The sequence below is a fragment of the Ruditapes philippinarum genome, unplaced genomic scaffold (assembly GCF_026571515.1).
Source record: "Ruditapes philippinarum isolate M1 unplaced genomic scaffold, ASM2657151v2 ctg1832_1_1_1_1, whole genome shotgun sequence".
In the NCBI taxonomy this organism is placed as follows: domain Eukaryota; kingdom Metazoa; phylum Mollusca; class Bivalvia; order Venerida; family Veneridae; genus Ruditapes; species Ruditapes philippinarum.
The window spans coordinates 49,017-73,725 of NW_026853788.1; the positions used below are offsets into that span (position 1 = coordinate 49,017).

Consider the following 24,709-nt stretch of genomic DNA (forward strand, 5'->3'; position numbering starts at 1 on the left):
GGTGCAGGCTAGAGTGGTCTATCTTACCCAGTTAAGCTGAAAAAACTTCCGTATGACCTTTTAGTGTCATTGTGGCCACCGGTTATGGGTGTGGGACCAAGCCATACCCCATGGGACCCTCCCCCAGGGACCGTCTGTACTACCCAAATATTCGTCAACTCATTCAAAATGCATGTCAATACAAATCAAACAATTCTAACAAAAAGAGTAGTATAGAAGGTATTCAGTTCTTGGTCCCACGGCAATATCCTGTTATTGTGGGATAAAACTTGACCCAAGAAATGCATGTCATACAAATGACAGTCTTAACTTATGTTAGCATTACTATAGAAAGTAAAAAGAAAGTACGCAGTACGTAATACTCCTTGATAAAGGTAATGTCTCAGATTCTGTGATAAATGTATTACTCGCATTTTGGAAATTTGCTTCAGGAATATTGCATATTTGACATTTTGTGGTGTCGTATTTCTTGAAATTATTTTGATCATAAAAAGGCAATCAAGGTCTTCACGATTTTTTTTGTCTCGGTGACTTCTTCGATATAAAAGGAAAACAAATCTTATTTCAAGATAATTTATCTGGTAGACGTCTTAACTAGCACAGCTAAAATGCTTTGTTAAAAGAACGGCCATTTGTTTATAGGGAATTATTTGAGGTATACATAGCAATATTTCTATTTCCAAGTTCAAAGTGATTGACTTTACATTATATCAAAAAGAATTTACACCATCTTAATACGCGCAATTGTGTACGTTTCATCGAAAATAGCTTCACGTAAACCACACAGTGTAAGGGTCAAAATTTAAATATGAATGTATACGTTTTTGATGTGCTGTCAGAGTCCATTCCCCTTTTTTGCTGATTTTAGTGCTGCGTAACTTTCATTTCGTCCATCTTGAAGCGACAGGACACAACATTAAAGGATAATGCATGTATCAACATAATACAAACCAGGTGTGTACGTTTTTTAAAGATTTATCAGTATATTCCTCCTTCAGATTAAAAACATCAATTTCAAATATATGAATATGCTTGAATTATTTAAATATATAATACACAGAAACAACAAATGCTATAATAAATAAATTATCAATAAAATACATGTATCTTGAACAAGGTGTAAATATAAGTTGCTCACAGGATAACCGGCTATGGGGAAACCCGGCGGAAACAAACGGCGATTGTCTTAGAATGCAAGATGGTATTTGATTGTGGATGGTATTGGGTCGCCTAAGCATTGGGTTGCAGGTGGTATAAGTTCGTGGATGGTAGGTAGACTTAGATTGCAGATGGATGATATTGAATGGTAAATAGACTTGCAGATGGTATTGGATGGCAGATGATAATATAGCACAAGTGTTATTGGCAATGATGATGTGGAAGTTTAGCATACGTTCAACGTGATAGTTCCGTTAAGAAAGCATGTTTTACTGTAATCAATTAAGTTCCACACAGTGGGTAAACGAAATCTCTACAATGTCTTGCAATCTTACACAATTAAATGTGTACCATCACTGTATCTCTCTTTGAACCCTTTACCTTTCTTGCCAAAACATTAAGTAGATTCGTTCCTTGCTAGAGTTGTACGTTGTGTAATAACTAACATAACATTTTTAGTCGGAAATACGAGGCAAAGATTCTACGTACGTAAAAGTGTTGATTTTTTTTCTTTTAAATACTACTAATCAAATATCGATTTTAAAAGAACAATATTTGAACATGTGTGTGGAAATGCGGAATTTAAGGAATTAAACTTAAATTTAACTTGATATCTTTACACAACTTTCTTTTTTATTTTAAAGACACTGGCAGTATATTTTTATTTTACATTGTTATTTTTTTAACATTATTTTACAAACTGTAACAAATGTACTTCCAATAAGAATTTTATTTACAAAATGATCGATTTTGTCATCAAGAACACAACCTGTCTATTTGATCAGCAATGAAACATTTCCATCTTGTTGTCAGATAGCGTATATAAAAGTACGGTAACATTTAGTTGCTGGTTGGTACAGTTTTTACTATTTTCTTTATTCCAATTTGAAGCCATGTTCGATTTCAGATATGTTTAATTTAAAATAAACATACATAATTCAAGTTTAGTTTTATGAAAATGTGTAAATATTCTATAAGACTTACAGAAACTGTATTTTTTCTTCTTAAGATAAAATGTGGAAAGATTTTTAGCAAAAAGTATTCCTGTTGATTAACGAACATGAATACATACTTAAACAAGATAAAAATTCCTTCACAAATGGGTTCAGCGATGATTTTGTGAATGCGCCAAACGCTACTTCCGAAATTGATTGTTTTCTTTCAACTTTGGTGTTTTGGTGAGATCTTAACTTATGTCAATTAGCCTGGTACTGACCAGATTGCTGGCTTACTATCATTAGATTTTCATCTTCATTGGCTGTTACAAAAACTGAAGTCTATATTTAAGAAACTCAGCAGATTTAGGCTGAAGATACAAACAAATATTCCACCATTAAAAGACAACCCATTAATAGCTTTTTATCCTTCAAATATTTATATGCACTCGGGGGTTAGTTGTGAATAGATTGTGAATGATCCGGTATAGCCATGTATAGTTGATTTGTTACCGATGAGACTGGTACTGCTTGATCAAATAATAGCCCCAATAAGTTATATTGAATACTATAAACAACAACGGGAACAGAAGTCGTGCATATTTGTCTATGACATTCACATCCCTTACTACGGGCAACTTAGGTTTCAATATTTTAGCTGTTTGTTTGACAGTAGACAGAAGTTTCCTCTTCTGTACAAGGTTTCCATTTCGCCTTCTGAGCAAAGAATTTGGGGTATATCCTTTAGCAACACAAGTTCGCGGAAGTACTGGCGCCATTCTGATAACTGGTGGTTCATTTGTTACTTCTGTCTCAAAATTAAACACATGTTGGTACGATTTACGGATGGCGGGTAGAGGTGAAATGTTTATGTTGTTTGCCTCCTCTATGCAGGTTTCTTGTTCCTGTTGTAACAGTAAAAAAATATGTAACTTATAATATAAATTTTAGCATAACTTTATTTTGTCCAAATAAACATTTCTTTACATAACTTCTTTTGATAATATTCGAAAATCGAAAAATAAAGGCCTATTTTGTACCAGTTTTTTTGCCAATGTTCACAGTTAATCGCTGTTTGATGAGATATTTTAACTTTTGTATATTTGGTAGAAGGTGAAATAAATAAAAGATATCTGTCATTTTGCCAAGCACAAACTATAAAGTATGTATATAATTTGAATGTAGCTTTATAGTAAAATAATATATGAGATATCTTTATTCTGTTTGTAACATTCCCTATAGATTTATTTATAGCAATTTATTAATCAATCAAAAAATAAAGAGAAAATTATTCGTTCGTAAGAAAAGTTAGATATAAAAGATGATCTTCTCCAATCTCAGCATTTAAAAGTAAATGTATATTCAGTGGCACAAGTCATAGAGTTTAAAAAGCAAAATGTTCTACCATTTTAAGGGATGGCCCAAACTCCAAATGTATATCCTCCACTTATAAGAATATTCAAGTAGGTAAGAATTACTGTCAAGTGCATTTAAAGTTTGCATACAGGTGTCCATAAAGGCAAATACTAGTAACTGACTTTCGTTGCCTTTTTCTTTTTTTTCTTCTTTTTTTTTAAATCCTGATATTGCCCATTAAGGGGTCATACCCTCAATTAAGCGTACTGGTTATTATAAAAAATGTCTGATGATTACTTACCATTTTTTTAATTAACTTGAATTTAGTTGACAAATATATATATGAGCCGCGTCATGACAAAACCAACATTTCATTTTCTTTCTTTTTTTCTTTTTTTTTAGTTCCTGATATGACCCATACCCTGAATATAGCGTACTGGTTAATAAAAAAAATGTCTGATGATTACTTACCATTGTCTTTAATTAACTTGAATAAAGTTGACAAATATATATATATGTGTGTTTGTATACGAGATTTCTTGCCGTTTTAGAAGATCAATTGATTTGTTTGTTTAAATCTTAAAATAACAACCCTCCTCAAATCATATTGCTTTTGTTTACACATATTATTATCATTGATAGCATGCGTTTATTACTTTACTTTTATTTTGTATTCTCAACTCTATATAAGTGGATCTTTACCATTTCTTTAGAATTTCTGTCAATCCCTGGACCACGTAAGATATTGGTTGTTCCTCCGTCCTTGACTTTCTTAGCTTTTCGTTTTGCACGTGCCCCCCAGTATGTGTAGTTTACAGCTGCATATTCTAGTAACGCGGCAAACACAAACACAAAACACATTACAAGATAAATGTCTATAGCCTTGATGTATGATATACGTGGCAGGGAAGATCGTACACCATTACTGATTGTAGTCATGGTTAACACTGTTGTTATACCTGTAAACATAAATAATAAATTCACATCTGTTTTACTACCCGTATTGTCAACCCATTTCTTTAGAAAACGTACCATTCACATCCAAATCATATTCTGATACATTTACCAAAACCATTTTTTACATAAAAAATGTTTGTACATAAAAACGTTTTCTTATCATCTCATCAAATATTTTGGTTGTAAGATAGGCTTTCTTTCCATTAAAACTATTATGACTGTAAAAGAGGGCTATTTCAAACTTCCATTGAGAATTTTTTTTTCTATATTTTATACAACATAGGCACCTTAAACTTATTTTTATGAAGGAATTATTGCTTTTTCAAGTACATGTATTAACTATAACGTATGCACGCATTCATCTAACACTTATCCCCGTATGATAAATATCATTTTCCCGATGTCCTTCTGTAATCTGATGAAGAACTAGAGATATACTGTTCAGACTTGGACGCTAAACAAATATCTTATTTGATAGACAATAATGAGTCACTCTATCATTATACAGACGAGGAAGTAAGCACGAGCTAGATGTGACATACACAGTGGGAAATGTTGACAATTACCTAGTGCTACTCGTGCTGACGTCGCTTCATGATTGATCCAAAACGAAACCCAAGATAACATAACGATCAGTATAGATGGTAGATACGTCTGGAATACAAAGTAGCCAATATTTCTCTGTAGCTTGAAACTAAGAGACAATCGCTGGTATTTTCCTGAAAGAAATAAATATGCTCATATTTGTAGAATGTGTTTTCTTCCTAGATAATTTTTGAAAAAAAACTCTTTCAGTCCTACAAAATGAGTGGCGATTTTCATTAAGGAAGAAGAAAATCATTTCCAGATTCCCTTTTTGGGGTCAATGTCAATGTAGAGGTTAGAAGATATATATGGCGAGCGTCTTCAAGTTTGTCGTACGCTAATCCTAATCTCTGCAGACAACATACGATTTTATGCCTAAACTACTTCGATATACATTTTGTAAAATATTTAATAAGGAGCCTTATAGAGAGTCTATCACACTGACTGACATAAAAAGACGATTAAACATGACTAAAAAGTTATAAATCTTCTACATTTAACGCTTGTATCATATACGCAAACACGACCATAAAAAAGCCTGTATTGCTGGCGTTATATTCCAATTTTGTAATTGATTGTATTTGGCTGTCAATGATTTTATTAGAATGGTTCACCCTCCGTGCTTCCGCGCCCCATGAGACCAAAGCTTAATAAAATCCACTCGAGTCAAATAAAACTTCCAGATACTTCGATCTATGCTAATCTTTTTATACCAAGCCAAAATAATTGTTTGTATCATGATCAGAAATAAACCAATGGTCCTAAAATTGAAAGAACGCTGTTCGTTTATTTCATTTCTGTAAAAGTCAGCGGTACATGCCTAGAGTAATTTCTATTCCCCAATCTAAATAACATGGGATTATCCTGTCAGGAAACAATTTATTCAATTAACTTATAATAACCTGGAGTGTTAAATAACAGAGACACTTTCTGTCAAAAGTGTTTTGAGAAACGACCATGACCAAAATTATAGACATTATATTACAGTTTCTTGAAAACCATTTAGTTTACTTTGTAAATTATAGCTTTTCACTCTCAAACGATGACATAATTATACTGTATTTAAAATTTATACTTATCATTTGATTTAGATGGTGTTTTAATTATCGTTCAATGAATCTTAACATTAATATTGATAGAGTAAAACAATTATGTTCCAAAACATAAGCACATTGTGGCATTTTGTACAGCAGTAAAAATATAGTAAAATAGAAGAATAACTGATTTTTTTCAATGCATGAAATGGATGCACAATTAGATTTTATAACGGAATGAAAAGTCATTGGTGTGACAAAAAAGAAAGACATTTTTCAAAATATTCTGTAAAAATACATTACGTACTTTATGACGTCAGAATAATTGTTTGGTCTTTGTATTCGTTACTTGAACAAACATCACATGTGTAACTAATCATTCTTAGATGTAATGAAAAGTAATTTCGGGTATTTTGATAAAAAAACAACAGTTCTTTAATTAATCTACAACTGATTGAAGAAATATATATCTAAACAAGTCACCTGTTAATAAAGATTCTATTTTATTTATTGCTTTATATTCGACGACGTCAAACTGGGGCAATTCAACATTATCTACATTATGAACAGATTCAGTTCTCCAGTACAGTTCCACATCAGACATCGCATAGCCGTCTGAAAATATAATAAACCACTGTGTTAATATGCAAATAAAAATTTCCACCACTTTCCTGTAAATATGATGGTCTAAAGGTCCAGTATGCCATAATTTGATACACACGATTCTACCGTAATATGAAATGTAAATTTGATAATATAGCCACATTTTTAAAAATAAATTAACTAGTATCAAAGCGTATATCAAAATATAAAAATCATGCCAATTTATAAAATGATTCCCCACTTCAAACATGTCAAAGTTTTCAAAGTTATAACTTTATAGCAGTATTCCATCAATATCAAAGAAAATATGTTCTAAAGAAGATAAAGAATGGAAACTAAACTGTATAGAATTCAATCATTATTATTTATTTCTTATAAAGCCAACTGGGTACATGTACATACTTTATAAACATTACAAATCTTACATCTAATGTACTATAATATAATATTCTAACGATAGTCAAAATAGCTGATATTAAAAAGAAATAAGTATTCTGCTGTGTGTGTCCACCGAGAATAACAGTTTTGTATTTCTGAATGTTTACTGTTTAATATATTTTTACGTCTACTTATTTTGCTCTCGTTTGTAGGTGTAATAAAACGCTATGGTTTAAACACTGGCATTACTTATTTTACCCTGACAAGTTTAAATGCAATTCCTTTCTAAAGTGACAGATTTCATTTTTTAATTTCAATGAACCGTTACTCGTAAAATTACAAAGCCAGTTGAATGTTTCATAAGACAGCTTAGTAAAATATATAAAGCCAGTTAAATGTTTCAGAAGATATTTAGTAAATTATGTTGTCTAATTCATCAATGACATTTTTGACGGCGTTTCTGTTTTGCAGAATTTTCACACAACGCCAACAATTTACAATATAGACAAATATTTATCCTTCTCAAAAAGGTATGCCAGCATAAGATAAATTTAGATTAGAAGGAAACAAATGAAAGAAAAACATTATGAAAATGGGTGATGGTCATCATTAATTATTCAAATGATATCAGCCTATATTGGGATGTCTGTAATTACTGATAGATGCAAATACAATGCTAATTCAGTTTTTGTTGGGTATTTTTCCCGCCTATGAGACATGTTTGTTTTACATATTGCATTTAATATTTCGGTCGTACGTTAACCTTTTCCCGACTTATTTTGACTTGAGCTTAGTAATGTTTTACTTTCGAATTTCAACAGTAATTATAACCAAAATATTCCAATCAACAAAAATATACAAATCATGTTTTGAAATACATAATAAAAAACCCGGAGTTTTTCGCGCTTTAACGAAATTGAAACAACATTAAGTTGCTTTTTACTTTATGGAAGAACAACATAAATTTCGAGAACATATGTCATTTTACTGACATTTTCTCTGTCGATTTAGTGACAACTACATGCGTGAAATTGAAGAAATCGTCTACACAGATTTCTCTATATGTTTTATGATTGTAACCGTTAAGGCGGCTACAGCGCATGCAATGGGAACAAATCACTCGTAAACTATTGCATGTCTAAAACAATATCAGGGATTGCTCGCACCATCATATTGATATACGATACAAACAGTCTGTCATCTTAAATTAAACTGTCAAAATATACGCCAGGGGAAAAACTGCTTTATATAAATGTATATAAGCACTTACAACTTTCTATTTCTACCGTACAGTTCTGGACATCAAGTGGATAATGATGTAGATCCATCATACACGCTAATGTTGTCGTAAATCTGAAATAAGATGTAGACACACATCATAAGATAAATACTTCTATGATATTTTATATTTACAGACATCAATGATTTCAGCAAAGAGATAGCCGAGAAGAAAGCCGACTTCAGCGGGATGATAAAACATTTGCAAATGAAACTTTTCTTTGAAAGTTCTGCCAGACGAAATAGCTTCTTTGTGACTATGAACCCCAAGGTTTCTTTCTTGTTCAGTTTCGAAGAGGTCTTTTAAAAAAAATGTTTTTAATTATTTCACTTTGAACCAGATTTTTTTCACAGAAATTCAAAGTATTGAAACCATATTACATTATTTGTTGCAACAGAAATTGTTTCTAAGTAAATTAAAGGAAAATAGATGAGAGAAGTACGGGACTTATTTCTTGCAGACGTTGAGGAATAAAGGCTCCAAGACAACTAGATTGTCCTATCGAAAATATTCTAGAATTTCAAAAAGATAAAAACATTATGTAATTGAGCAGATGTTGGTTATAGTGGGGCCCCAAACTGTGTACACTGTTGTTAGTAATTTAAACAGTTATAAGAGATAATTAATACTATCATGAATAAAAAACAACAACAACAACAACAAAACGGCAAAACTGCAATTCCTTTGTCACCATTGAACTTCACAGGTTGCGTACTTTTGACTGACCAAATTTCAAACTTCATTGTGATACCAATAGGATTATGAAATGTTTCAAAATGGAAGTTATTGAGGAAATTTATTACGTTAAGTGAATGCAGATTGACGATTTGTGCATAATTTTCTTTGGACAAACACATTCACTGTGTTTGTAATACTTGAATAAAACGTTAATACTCAAATACTACTTAATTAATCAATTTATGCTAGAACAAGAAATACCTTTTTGTCCCAGATTTATGTGAAAAAATCGCAATATGACTCTAACAATGTTTGACTTAAAAGAAGTAGATTCCTCCAGATTCTGTAATTATCTAAAGATTTAGAGCGTGTTTCAAAAAGTGAAAAAATATGTCAATAGAAAAAGAGTAAATGACCAAGCAAGACACAATATACTCAAAATACACACAATGTGTCAATATAAAATTATGTATAGAAGTCATTATTACGTTAGAAACCGGGGCGTGATATGTAAGGCATTACATAGATTTTGGATTGTTGATTTTTATATACTTCCCAAATTCTATGTAGTTCTCTAAGTTTATTTTTTTCATTTTGAAACATTGTTCGCTCGTCTGGAGGTTGATTTTAAGTCTGATGTCTTACCTCATACCATAGATGATTGAACCGTTTCCAAAAAGTCGAATCATTTTGTTCTTTTCTGTGACATCATGTAAAAAAGAATTTTTATCATTGGCGAAAAATGTATCAGGCACCCAAATTTTCTCTGCGAAATCTCCTGAAATGCAATAAAATCAATGACAACAACGCAACTCCGACTTGTTTTTGTACTTAGAACTACAGGTTATCAAAATTACCTTTTAATTTTCTGTTTTAAAAAAGAAACAAGTTTTATCTATATACATATGCAAGAAAATAATACATAATATAGAAGTGATCGTTTATATTTCAACAGTAAATGAGTGGTAACAAAATTATATTACAGGATGCAAACATTTTGAATTTTTATATATCTACATATATATTATCTATTATCACTTAATCATCATGACACGTGGTAACATATCTGCTGGCATACATTTTTAATCAGACTAAGTACTTTTGACTCATTCTCATTTATATGCCATACGGGTTGTCGAAATTTTGGATATTTTGATGCCCATTGTCCAAAGTATAAGAATCTATTTTTCAATATTATCGAGGGCTTTGTTCTGATCATTATCTAAATTGATTCACTTCTCTGTCCATTTTTTTCTAGGAGGATAAAAGATGGAATAAACATCAACAAATTTTTTAACTTTCAAACTTTCTTCATATATCCTTTCTACGATTACGCTTCAACAGTGATGCAGTTTCTCACCACAGTCTACTGAATTATTTTCTCACTTCCAGTATGTCAAATCTTGTTTAAGTGAGATTAAACAGTGAATTATTTTCTCACTTTCAGTCTGTCAAATCTTGTTTAAGTGAGATTCAACAGAGAATTATTTTCTCACCTCCAGTCTGTCAAATCTTGTTTAAGTGAGATTAAACAGTGAATTATTTTCTCACTTTCAGTCTGTCAAATCTTGTTTCAGTGAGATTAAACAGTGAATTATTTTCTCACTTTCAGTCTGTCAAATCTTGTTTCAGTGAGATTAAACAGAGAATTATTTTCTCACCTCCAGTCTGTCAAATCTTGTTTAAGTGAGATTGAACGGAGAATTATTTTCTCACCTCCAGTCTGTCAAATCTTGTTTAAGTGAGATTAAACAGAGAATTATTTTCTCACCTCCAGTCTGTCAAATCTTGTTTAAGTGAGATTAAACAGTGAATTATTTTCTCACCTCCAGTCTGTCAAATCTTGTTTAAGTGAGATTAAACAGTGAATTATTTTCTCACCTCCAGTCTGTCAAATCTTGTTTAAGTGAGATTAAACAGTGACTTATTTTCTCACCTCCAGTCTGTCAAATCTTGTTTAAGTGAGATTAAACAGTGAATTATTTTCTCACTTTCAGTCTGTCAAATCTTGTTTAAGTGAGATTAAACAGTGAATTATTTTCTCACTTTCAGTCTGTCAAATCTTGTTTCAGTGAGATTAAACAGAGAATTATTTTCTCACCTCCAGTCTGTCAAATCTTGTTTAAGTGAGATTGAACAGAGAATTATTTTCTCACCTCCAGTCTGTCAAATCTTGTTTAAGTGAGATTCAACAGAGAATTATTTTCTCACCTCCAGTCTGTCAAATCTTGTTTAAGTGAGATTAAACAGTGAATTATTTTCTCACTTTCAGTCTGTCAAATCTTGTTTCAGTGAGATTAAACAGTGACTAATTTTCTCACCTCCAGCCTGTCAAATCTTGTTTCAGTGAGATTAAACAGTGACTAATTTTCTCACCTCCAGCCTGTCAAATCTTGTTTCAGTGAGATTAAACAGTGACTAATTTTCTCACCTCCAGCCTGTCAAATCTTGTTTGAGTGAGATTCAACAGTGAATAATTTTCTCACTTACAGCATATCAAATCTTCTTTTAAAAAAGTGAGGTTTCAACAGTGAACAATTATCTCACTTCCAGCCTGTCGTCTCTGCTGTGAGATAAAACAGTGGATCCGTGTGATTTGATATTACTTTTGTCGTTTTGTAGAGTAAAAGGATATCATAGACGTCACGTCTTTCACTTCACTTCAAAGCTTATTTGGGTGTATTTGACATTACTGTTCTACTGTAAATATTTCTACTATAGATGTAAAAGGATCATTGATAATCCGGTTTTACCAGTAATTTTATTTTCATGCGGTAAACAATCAATTATATCTACAATAAAGACATTTACAGCAATCCTCAAATGTAAATGTAACATTTGTGTACGGGCGTTGATTACCAAAGTACTTTCGTGACTTGGCTGACTACAGAATTAGAACGAATTTGATGTCGTGCTTCATTTCTTTCAATGCATTTAAAACAGAATCCCCATTTACTGTTAGCGGAAACTATCAAAACCAACCAATTCAACAAATGGCTTTTACAACGTAACATTATTCGCAGGTTCAATCACATTACTTGCTTTCAGTAATGGGAATGTTTGAAATTAATGCACACTTTAACTGATGTCGTCTGGGATTTGCTTTAAAGTGTTAAATGTGTCTTGCAATAATCAGAACGTTTACCCGTTTTACTTGTCCAAATATGACAAGAGTATCCAAGTCATTTGTTGAATTTCTTTAATCGACTTAACCAGTTTCCATCCTTGGAATTGTCCAGGCTGACCTGACTCTATGCTGGTGGCAAAGGATAATTACATTAGGTTCCAGTAGGTTGAGGGTTAATTCAATTCGTCATAATATAAGCTATCGAAAATGTTCCGAGTGAACGCAATAACATCCAAATATTTCAATATTCTTTATACAATGCAAGTTTCCAAAATGTTCTAGCTGAACTCATTGACATCCAATAATTCATCTGCCAGTAAATATCTGACTTTTAAACTTTAGAGGGATACGATTGTCTCAATTTCTCTAGTTATAGTTGACATAGCTCGTTGTTTCACTTAAACTTCAATTAGATGACATTACTTCATCTGCAAGAAGCTGACATTGTTTGGATTCTAGTCAGATGTTATTGATCTCGACAGCATTCCTTTAATTCAAGCTAGATAGAATTTCTCCGGAGATGACTTAAATCATATCTCACCCTGAATAAATTGCTTTTTGTCAGCTTGATAATATTATTCTCATTTTATATAGACGATATCGTTCCAATTCTATCTAGATGTCATTACTCCAATTCAAGTTATATGACATTGTCTTCATTCCTATAGTTGGCATATTTATAATACTAACTAAACGACTTTATTTTAATTTACAAATTAGTTATGATACTAATTGAGTTAGATTGGTCATATTCCAGTAAAGCAACATTTTTCTAATTCTAGGTCTGATAATATCAATAATTTCCAGACAGATGACATGGTTCCAATTTAAAAACCAGATGATAACTGTATAAACCCTTTTCAAATTTACCTCAGATTTCAATATTCGGATTCAAAAGTAAGGAATCTTTGCTTTAATTCTTGCTAGATGATATTAGGTAAATAATGTGACATTACTGAGAATCAAGTAACATGAGTTTGGTTAACTCATACTCGATGAAATTTTCCGGAATATTTTGCAATTCTAGTAAGAGCTAAAATTCTTTCAATTCTATTTGGACGACACTGCTCGAATATTAGGGAGATAACATGGCTCTTATATTAGAGGTAGGCGGCATTGCTTTAATTTTACTAGATAGTAGTTCATTTCTCATTTCAGAAAATGATATCTCGAATTCCAGCCAAATGAATGAAATTGCTCAAATTCTTGTTAGATGATATTGCTTTAACTCTAGCTAGATACTATTGTTCAAATTCAAGTTGGATAGCATAATGACATATCTGTAACTCTATTTAGATATGAGAATCAAGATCAACAAAGCAAGAGCGACGTTCACGAAAGGCAGCCACCGACACAATCCAACAACCTGAAAGGCACCAAGGAGTGCATCGAACAAAAAGCAGAAGAGGGTACAAAAGGCGAACTACCTACCAATCAATAACAGCAATTAACAATTCGATTAAGAAACCACAAGAAGTTTCAACCAACGTGAACCATAAATTGATTGATGAAAAGAGGGTGCCAAACAAGAACCGTAGAAGAGTGAATTAAATTATTCTCCTTGATTTTTTTAAACAATTTTCATCGTTACAAAAGGCTAAATATCTCAAAGATCTAAATGATGAAGTTATCAACAAGGATAGCATAATGACTATAACAAAAATATTCGGTGCTTTAAGGGAAGATGATGGTAGTTCTCTAATCATCCTAGATAGTATTGCTTTAAGTTTATGTAAAAAATAAATATTTAATTTTAGCATGATGCTTCTGCTTTATTTCTTTAAACTGACATTATTCTTGGTGGATTGTATTCACACTTACTCTAACAAGATTGCATTGCCCTTGAATTCAAACAAATAGCAGTCTTCTAAATTAAATTTAGAAGCGAAATGGAATAATTTCATATTTAATGAATGTCGGGGCCCAATTTCTGTGATATTGCTATTCAAGTCAGATAGAAATTATCACATTGTAGCCAGATAATATTTCTTTTACTGAAGCCTGGTATAATTTCTTTTCCGGCTACGTGATATTGCTCTAAAAATAATAATACTTTATCGCTATTATTATTATACATTGTACCTTGATAATTACAGGTACACGTGTAGGTAAAATTATTAGAATTCTAGTTATGTGGTTTTTTCCCAAAGAAGCTTGTATATTATGTATATTATGTATATACTTTACAACTATACTGTATATTATGCTGTCTAGCTTGCCCAAGTAGATATTATCTGTCTTTATCTGGCAAGATGGTTTTTTCTTCAACCAGCTAGATAGCATTTTGTCTAAGTCCTGCCAAATCGCATTTGTCTAAATGTAGTTTGATGATTTCAAGATTTATGATATTTGCCTAGTTCAAACGAAATATCATTTGTTAAAACTAAATTATATAGAACATTTCCTTGTTCAGATCTTGCTTGATGAATGGTGTAGAATCTCAATGCAGTTGTCCGTTGTGACTAGATTAAATCAGAATTTGATGATACTGGTATTTGTACTAATTCAGCAAGTTTACATCCGTTTAAACTCATCTAGATAGTAAATATACTTGTTTCGGTTCATCTTGATGATACCTATCTGTATTTTACCAGATCACATTAGTCTAAATATTATTAATTCAAGGTAAAGATGCTTGTCTCAATTCAGTCGGATTTTATTTCTACGCTAAGTTGAGAGATATTTGCCTTAATCAAGAAGGTCGACATTCATTAAATTTTGCCTACATATACATTGTACTGGTATGAATCCAACTTTATGAGATTTGTTTAAATCAAGAAGCCATATCAAAGTACCTAAATATACTACTAAATGGCATTTATCTAAACATAGATATAGATGACATGTACATCACTTAACCTAGATACATGAAAGAGACTCGATCCAAAATAATGAAATTTGTCTGAAGCCATGAAGATAATAATTAGATTGAACTTTGTCTTAATCCAGCAAATGAAATTTAACTCCACCCGGATAAAATTTCGCTATATCAAACAAAATTATTTTTTCTTGATCAAACTTGATAAAATTTGTATAAATCCACCAGGACAATATTTGACTTAATTCAGCTTATTGAAATTTGACAAAATCTTGCTTGCTTAAATTTGAATTTGTCTAGCTAGATAAGATGTGACCAATTTATTGCAAAAGATATAGTGAAATTTTAATTAAGTCACTTCAATCCCAGCAAAGAAATTCATCTTTAAGAAAATATTTTTTTATAGTCAAAATATTTCACTCCATTGCTTATTCTATAAAATGAACTGATCTCAGATCGCATCATAATCGTGAATGGTGACCCTTTTCTTTGTTGCTTTGAGGTCTGAGTCGATGAATATAAAATATTCTTTCCTTACCAAAACTTCACAATATTTTTCCGTTTTTGATTGCTGAAGTAATATGTTGTATTTTCTCACAGCATGTTTAACAAATTTACAAAATAAAACTTTCTTTTATTGGAATCAATATATAAAGTGGCAGATTCTTCCTTGTTTTTTTTATTTACACCAATATGGTTAACGGAAATAGCTTAAGATACGTAATTTTCTTAATTTTTCCTTGGGAAATCATGATACTATTTTAAAAAGTGAAAGTACTTGATCCAAAATTGCTATTGCCAATCATTCCTCATGTGTTTGCGTGTCTATTTTCATAAAGATCGTTGTTGGTAGTTATTATATAATCATACCTGATAATGTCATGCTGTCAGTTTCGTTGCTAGAGAAGGCAAGTCTGTTATCCTCCCAGTATTGATTCAAGTACATTGTTATAGTATAGTCCTGTAATGGGAAAACATAGTTATTGACTAGTCGAGCAATAAAAACAGCTACTTCTTTCTTCTTTCATTTGAAACTGTGTTCCAAATGAGTTTTTATTTCATTTCAATTAGTTCACGCGTAATTGTAGAACCAGAGGATATTAGAAACACATAAACATGCAATTAAACACTCTTGAATCTCTAATGCCATTTAAAAAGTCAATATCCCTATGAAGCATTTCCAGAAGCTTTAATGGCATAAAGAAAGAGGAGGAAGGTTATAAAGATATAAAAAAAGTCAAATAAATTTACTGTTTGAGAAAACCTTTGTACAGTGTTTAAGTAATGTCACAGTTTAAGCTTAACTTTCCTGTAATGACCGGAAGGGATACGCTATTGTCACCAGTACAGAGACTTTCTATCCTGCACGTTCACGCAGTGTGACTCTATTCTGCAAGGAGCTCATTTTTTGTTTTCTGGTATTGAAATCTCTTACATTTTGCTCTGTTGATATTATTTTTGTTTTAAATTGTTTTTATTTTTTGTGTGCCGAAGACGGTGTACTGTTTTATGCTATTCATTATTTCAATATTCTTAATAATAATATTCATGCTACTGCATTGTTTAAAATAAAATAATCTGAATAATATCTTTTCATAAACAAAATGTATACAAATCTGTATTCTGGAATACCCCAAGAAGTGTAAAGAAAAATGCTATAAAAGTTACTTTCAAATCTTTAAATAAGATACATGTACAACTTAATGAATAAATTTCAAACAAATCAATTGGTTTAAAAATTCTATTAGATTTTATTTTATAAAACACTCGATGTCATTCCCAATGAGCTGCAATTAAAAAAAAAACAGGAGAGAATATATCTTACCATGTTGACCTCTGAAATAGCATCAAAGCTTGCTAAAATAACCTCTATTCCAATTGACAGCGGGTCGCCTAAAACGGAAAAAGAAATACATGTTGTTGTTTTTCTTGGAAGCAATGACCGGGCGTTGTAAATTTCCATTAAGAAAACCACTTTGTTATTCTAAATTGACAATTTATACACTCTCAATATATATTAGATAAAAGTGGTAATTCTCATGAATGTATGTTCTTTCAGTTATTTGGCAATAAGAACAATGCTACTGGTAAACTGTTGCTTGATATAGGAAGAAATGGCAGTGACTAATTGTTGGCTTTAATTATACACTTCTAGCGCGAACTTCACGGTAGCGGCAAAACTGTTCAATACAATAGCTTGTTTAATGATTCAGTAACTTTTTAAGGCCTTACAGTTAGTTTCATCGGTATAAAAATTATTTTAATTATCTGGATGTAGCCAGCTTTTGGAGCAGCCAAACCTTTTCTTAACATCTGATTTATACAACACGCTACTTTAGAAGATTGTGGCATGCACTTTTCTAAATTCTTCATTCAAAAATCAAAGTTATCGGCAGGCAATTTTATGTAGAACTTTTACAAAGCGGTTTATGAGCAATTTGAATTTAATACAGGAAATTGTTAGAACCCTAACACTCATAAAGTTTGAACGCTACTGAACATCGATACAAGTAGTTGGATAAATCTAATTTTTGCAAAATATAAGGCTGCTTCCATTAAGAAGGTTCGAATGAAAACTCAAATAACGATTAAAATTCTTGTTGATGTTTAGTATTTTGATGAAGGTTGCAAATTCATACGAATGGGATATGGATCAAAGATATCCCGATGCCCGGTGTTGCTAAAGCTGCAATTGCCCATACTCAGGTTTATGATGTCCATTTTACATGACCACGCAATTGACAAGCATATAGGAACTACGCAAAATATTATCACAGAGCTTTATTTATATTTTCAGCACAGCCAAATAAATTATTTAAAGATAACCATGTAAGGGGTGACACGTGACTCAGTAACTTCAATGCTATGGACGAATGTCACGTTAAACCTGTACGACTAAAAAGAAATTCAACGGCTCGACATCTTAGTCAAGATTACCGACCCGTTTTTGTATCATGAATTTTTCTTCTTTAAATCGGTCATACCATTTTTAAACAGAACGCTGCTGATGAATAATGGCGGATGAAAGAGACAACGAGGTAAATGCTTTAAGGCGGTAATATATGACACTTGCCCGCATCTATCATGCTCTAGTATCTACATAGCTTTAAACCCCCTATATTCCCAGCAATCAACAAAAAACGTCTCAAAACTTGTTTCCATGGACAGAACCTACCGTCAAATACAGGGCTATTAGAAGTGCCTGTTACTGAATTTCCAACTGGTAATAACAATAATTATTAGAATATGACAACAGTAAGTTTCCAAACTTATCGTGAATGACCAATTTTTATTTGTTTGGGTCGTCAGACCAAACAAATAATGGTAGCGAAATTTCAGAGCCTAATGCTGTTAATTGCAAATGCCTAAAGTAGTCCACTTTTTTGAAGCGGTTACTTCCCTTAATATGTACACTAACGCCGAAAAATTCAGGGGAGATCAATGCGTAAAGATTGTCAAATGACAGGCGCATTAATTTTCAAGCAAAGTAGTTCCCGAATGGTCTAAGATTTCTAATATTGTTTCATTATTTATAGATATACATGCTTACAGTAAGCTCCATGATTATTTACATCTGTGTTAAACAACAGGTTTAGCGTCGAAATAATAAGAGTCACAAACCCTAATTTAGAATAATTTGGTTTTCTTCAGGCCGTTAAGATATAACTTCACCGTGGCCGAGGGGTTTGCATACTCGCTCATGAATCGTGAGGTTTGGAGTTCAAATCCCAGTTGAGGCAACTCATTTTTTTTAAAGTCAAATAAACATTGAATTGACTATCAGTGTTGCAATTAGTCTTAAAGCCAATTTACTACAATTAAAAACTGGAAAGCATTGGTGGCACTATACAAAAACAAATTGGTTTATAATCTCACAACCTTCACCTTTCTGACATTCTGAGACCCAAACAAATTCAGCGCCTTCTGTGCTTTGATCTTAGATGTTGTTTGAACATCTTGGCTATGGTTTGAAACAAAAACTAATATGCCATAAAACACAATTTTATAGTATTTATCATGGCTCTGAATTAATATTGTCAACCTTATACACGAAGTAAGTACATAAGTTTTTTGTACATACATACACCATCGCGTAATGAAAATTGATTGCATAACTTTAACAGTTTAAGACATATAATTATAAACCTGCAAAATCCGGTCTCAGTCGAATGTCATACCCATCTAACAGTCTCTCAATGGCTTCTGATGCATTTTTGAACTTCATTGATAAGTCTTGGGTAGTCGCTCTAAAATAAGATACAAACATGTTTACAGCTCATCTTGTATATGCTTTACGTTTTCTTTTTCAAATTTTCACATTCTCATACTTTGTGTTAGTGTATATTTGAAAATTTGATTGTTAGAATATTTCTCATACTTATTATTGTATAAGGAAATATTTTCTTCATCCAAATTCAAACTAAAAACCGACTTTCTATGTTAAGGGATTATCTTTTTACTATGTCAGAACATATGTATTCAATGTATATAAAGTTATAGACTTGATAAATGCAAATATGTACAAAATAGATTTACAGAGGATTAATTCGGTATTTAAGATACAATCTAAAATTATTTTACGATATAAATACATACAAGATAATTCATTCAAATTAACTTAAAAACTTATAAACTGTTCAAATGATGCATTATCTGTAAGTTTCAATGTAATGAAATATACATGTAGTTTCTATGACTGCAAAAGAAAAGTAAATGACAAAGAAATTCAACTATGTATGATAAAGAAATTATAAAAAAATTGAAATCTAATGCAAAAAGCTAGCATTTTAATGCAAAATATTTTCTAGCACACATTTTAATGATAACTAAAAAAATTAGAGACAGGTATTAACTGGTTATTAACTGATTGTCTGATAGCCTGAACAACGTTCAAAGTTACTTGTAAGACACATGTAATAAACAAATATAATAAATACAAGTTTGTTTCTTTAAAAAGAAGCATACGAGAGGTCTTTTGCAGCAGTTGAAGATTTGTTTATTTCGAAATATTTGTAAAAGGCACCAGAGATTTTCCAAAACGGGCATAAAGTATGTTAATCAAACAATTTTTAGTCCCAGATTAACAATAACAATGTATATATCATTTGGTTGGAATAAACAGTATATTCAGCTGCATGCCTCCAACCATAATATTTCAAGAAAATCAAACTTGAGTAAAATTTGTGCCATTTGCGCCAAAATAAACTTCTTTGCGTAATTTACTCATACCGGTTTAAACGTTAAAGGAGCAGCAAATTTACTCGATGGTGATATTGTTACTGTAATGTTCACTGTTACCTTTTTTTTGGAACATAAAATAGTAAAACGCTATACAGAAAACAATAATCGAGTTATACAGTTTAAAGTATTAAAACGGAATGAACCATTGCTCGGAGTGATATTTTCCGATTTTTCCTTGTACCGATTTGTTCACTTCGATGTTTATTTTCCGTTTAAGTTAAGTCGTATTTTGAAGCGGAGCATGTGCATAACAATTTGTAGACTGGTTCTAATGATTGAAGGCTTTAAATGTGATGCATTAGCTTCAATTTGATACGCAAAAATGGATGCCGCCAGCATTGTGGAGAGGTCTGATGACCTCTCCAATAACTGTTGTGAGGATGGTGCAATGTTTATGTTGTGTAGATGTGACAAGGGTCATCAAGACATACAATTCTGTCGGGTCTTCTCATAACATTTCAAGAGAAATATTTTATAAAAAACCCTTTATGGATGCTAACGTTACAACCGGCTTTTACTTGACATTAAAATGTAAATTCTTTAGACAGTTATAACTCTATCATGGGATGTCTGTAATGGCAGATGTGTTGAAATCTTGATCAAATCATATCACTGTACCTTACTTTATATAAGGATGTTTGTAAGCCACAAAACAGGTGAATAAGTTGTATTCTGTTTTCATACATAATCTATTTGGTTAAATAAAAAAAACAATCATTTTTCGTTAAAAACTCTATCCAGATATGACTTTAGGAAAATGAAATCAACGTGATTGCATTTTTTTTTTACTTTTTATACTTTTGTATATTTTGCTAGTTATCACTTTGAACTTTTTCGCACACATCATCAAAAGTGAACGTTTAAGACGATTTACAACATGTTAAGAAAAAATGAAGTAAAGAAAATGTGCCCTTTCCATTGTTAAGTTTGAATGGCAAACAATATATAATTTATTGGACGTGGTTGCGGACATATATTGCGTATCTATTGGCAGTATAAGAAATCTGTTGTACAGACGATGTAAGAAATGTCGGCGAACATAATTATCTAGAAGCAATTTGCCAAACTCGACAATGTCTATATAGATTTTTGAAAAAGAAAAAATGTTATAAATTAGATACAATGTGCCTGTAGCATTTCAATACACATTTGTACTGATTACATTTGGAGTTCATGTATGGATTGAAAGAAGGACTCTATTGATGTCGTTTAGCCGTAACTAGTATTCTTTGTTTAGAAAGCCAAAATAACTATTTACATAAAAGACATAAGTAACTATATAATATAAACTTTATTTTGAAATTGAGCAGAGGTTTTGGCATCTAAAGTGTACATGAAAACACGTACATGTACAGAGCATACAGATTCGTGAATCCTTAACTAATAGTTGATTACAAATAGTCATTTGATAAACGACATTAATACTTTTGCAACTTTATGTTATGACTGCAATTTTCAAATACGTCATAATAAAATCACTATTTTCAGGCATCGATTTACTAGATGTGTTTGGAACGTTATAAACCCAGAGTGACAAATAACTATAACTATATCCAAAATTTATGTATTTTTAAAAAAAAAAAATCAGCGATGTCTGGGCATACGATGTCAATGATTGCATGTAAATGTTTTGTTAAAGTCTTTACCGAAAAATGTTTTTAGGCACCTCTTTTCACATTCACAATCATGTTCAAAGTTTTGCGTTAAAAAAGTGATAGCAATTTCACTATATTCACTTCAAAGTTATAATGGTTATAAAAACATTAGTTTAATAACACTATAACATAAAAAATGAAAATAAATGAGACTACCATTTTTACGCTCTAAATGTGACACAATGCATGGAAACAAATATTATTCATGAATCTACATCGAAGTCAACTGTCACTTTTTAATATAAAGATGTGTCGTTATGTGCTTAAAATGATGACATGAATATTATTCTGGTACATTTTGTGTACATAAAAAACATCAGTACAATAGATTTGTGTTAGGATGAAAAAATAAAGATGAATTGTTTGCCCCTTCATAATAATAAGCATATGCTTTTAAATTATAACAATATAGATACATGTTAGAATAGTGATGCCATAGAAGATCCATTATGTTTTCCTTTTGATGTGGTCAGTATGCCTTTTTAAACGGGTGTTTTCTGAAGTTCCTGGAATTGTACATACATCGGGCATAGGTGATGGAAAAAAAAACAGTTGCATGTGTAAAGTACAGAACAAGAGAGAAGAAAATATAAAAATTTACACATGTTCATGCAACAAAATAAGTTCACTGCAAGAAGATTTAATTTATCAACGCTATAACTGAGGTCGTAAAACGTAAAATAATCCAAAGAAAACACAAGAAAAAGAGCATTTTTCTGTCTCGCAAATAAGCTCACAATCAAACATGTTTTTTGTAAGTTCAAAATATCATTATTTGTTCAATTTTTGTGAAGACCGTATGTCAGACAAGTGTTATTTTAAATGCTAATCAAATTATTACCATTAATGCAAATAGAGGGGAAATTCTCTTGACAAACCGACGCGGGAAAATAGGCACTACTGTACAGGATATATCGCTTAAATGGGTGAGTAATGCATGATGATCTTTATCTCCTATAGAAATTAGACAGTTAAATATCGCTATTGTTTTCTATTTGATACCCACGCATGTATTTATTTACTTGATTATTGTAATGTCTGTTGTTACAAATGTAACCTTGACGAAATAAAAGAATGTTGTATTGTATATTGTATTGATTAAACTTCATAAATCGTAGAATTATACATGTATGTACATAATCCTAAAAGACAATAATTTACTGCAGTTTCGATCAAAATGCATACTGTTTCCGCAAGTGGCATTACTTTACTGACTTCTTCAAGACATTGGTTTCATTAAATCATTACTTAGGTAAATGGAATGTCTTGCTTGAATTTAATACAATCTAGCTCAGAGTTATTTGATTTACCTGTTAATTCAAACAAATCTTGTTTCTTTCAATTCAACTCATTTACTTAACTTTAACAAATCCATTTCAGTCAGGTTTAACTGAAACTAAGTCATTTGATTTATTGATTTAACCAATTCATTTTAGACTGTTCTACTTTTGAAAAAATTATATAGTTTGTACCAATCCAATTCAAACTGATGCAATTCAAAGTAACTTTTTAATTTAAACCAATTCAGTTCAGTTAAAACTTCTTTCGTTTAAACTAATCCATTTTAATCAAACTGCTTTGATAAAAAAAATAACTCAGTTCAGGTTGTTTTAATTTAGACTAGTGATTTAATCAAAATTAATCTCAATAAAACTGCATCGTTTAATCATGGGTCAACCAATTTCTGTTTGGTGTACATAAAATCAATGCATGACACGTGACGCATTATACAAGTATCAAATATGGAGACAGTGTATCTTATCTACGTGGTTGTTTTGTGTGTATTTGTTTGTTTGTTTGTTTGTTTCAACTGAATCCCAATTTCGAATTGAAATTCTTACTTTGATATAAGTGTTCTGTTCATTAAAAGAGTAAACAAACACATGAAACATTATAAGGTTCCTTAATTGGGAAATACTTCATGTATAGAATGTGATTTTTGTATTAAAAAATACCCACCCTTGGAAAGCTAGCACGGTTAATATGGGCCACATCAATATTACAGTTCTAAGGAAATAATCCATGTCTGAAAGACATCCTTTATTTGTCCGTATGTTATCTTTCGCGGACATCTATGCACCAACCAATTTCTGCCTCTTGGCAACTATCGTCTCAACTCGGCACAATCCACACAAAAACACAAGTAATTTCCAAATCGTTTCCCTTGGATACAACTCTATAAATATGTAAGTCCAACAAATGTTTAAAGTGTCCATGTACTAAGTATTGAGTGATTTAAGAAAGAACATGTCTACTATTTGTATAGCAACTGCTGTAGCCACTTTGTATTCTAGTTTGGCACTATCTTATACATTCATTCATTAAGAATGACACTTCCGTACACATTACAATCTAACTTTGATCAATATCAAATAAAAAAGCAGATAGATTTTTTATCCTCCGAGCGCATACACATGAAATTGTTCGGATTTTCCAACAAGCGATAAAATGTGGCGTTCTAAGATTCCAATAGCATACTAGAGCAATGAGGATTCAGCTCCGGCAATAATCGATGTTCCTCCATTGTCATGTTGAGTGCCTTCTTGCATGACATTTTACCATTCTCTTGCATAGAAAAGAGATTACTGAAAAATATAGTAAATGGAACTCGTATTCATAAAGCTCAATTTAATTCTCTACTCTATCCAAACAAACTCTGCCACTGAGTAATCAATAAAAACATCTTGGTAGTCATGGCGTATCATTAACATGATTATAAAAAAAAGCATTCATTCTTAGGGTAAAACCAGATGATGATGATTTATTGTCAAGAGCGAATACGAAATACATAAAAGTTGCTGTAGAACCAAATCACCGCAGGCAACATAAGTGGGGTTGTTTTTTGTTTGTTTATTTTTTTTTTCAAATTTGCCAAAACTTCTTACTCCGATATGATTATGGGTTG

At 31.4% G+C, this 24,709-nt stretch overlaps 1 protein-coding gene across 1 annotated transcript; it reads right to left on the bottom strand.

Annotated features, from left to right (window-relative positions):
- Positions 1-970: 970 nt before the first annotated feature.
- On the bottom strand, positions 971-24,369 carry LOC132737879 (gamma-aminobutyric acid receptor subunit beta-like). Its single transcript, XM_060725251.1, has 10 exons — positions 23,764-24,369; positions 19,055-19,155; positions 16,734-16,801; positions 15,779-15,869; positions 9,609-9,741; positions 8,277-8,359; positions 6,509-6,640; positions 4,973-5,125; positions 4,152-4,408; positions 971-2,998 (listed from the first exon to the last, which is right to left on the bottom strand). The coding sequence occupies exons 1-10, from the start codon at positions 23,874-23,876 to the stop codon at positions 2,603-2,605; spliced, it is 1,527 nt and encodes a 508-aa protein (XP_060581234.1). The 5' UTR covers positions 23,877-24,369; the 3' UTR covers positions 971-2,602.
- Between the last annotated feature and the right edge of the window lie 340 nt (positions 24,370-24,709).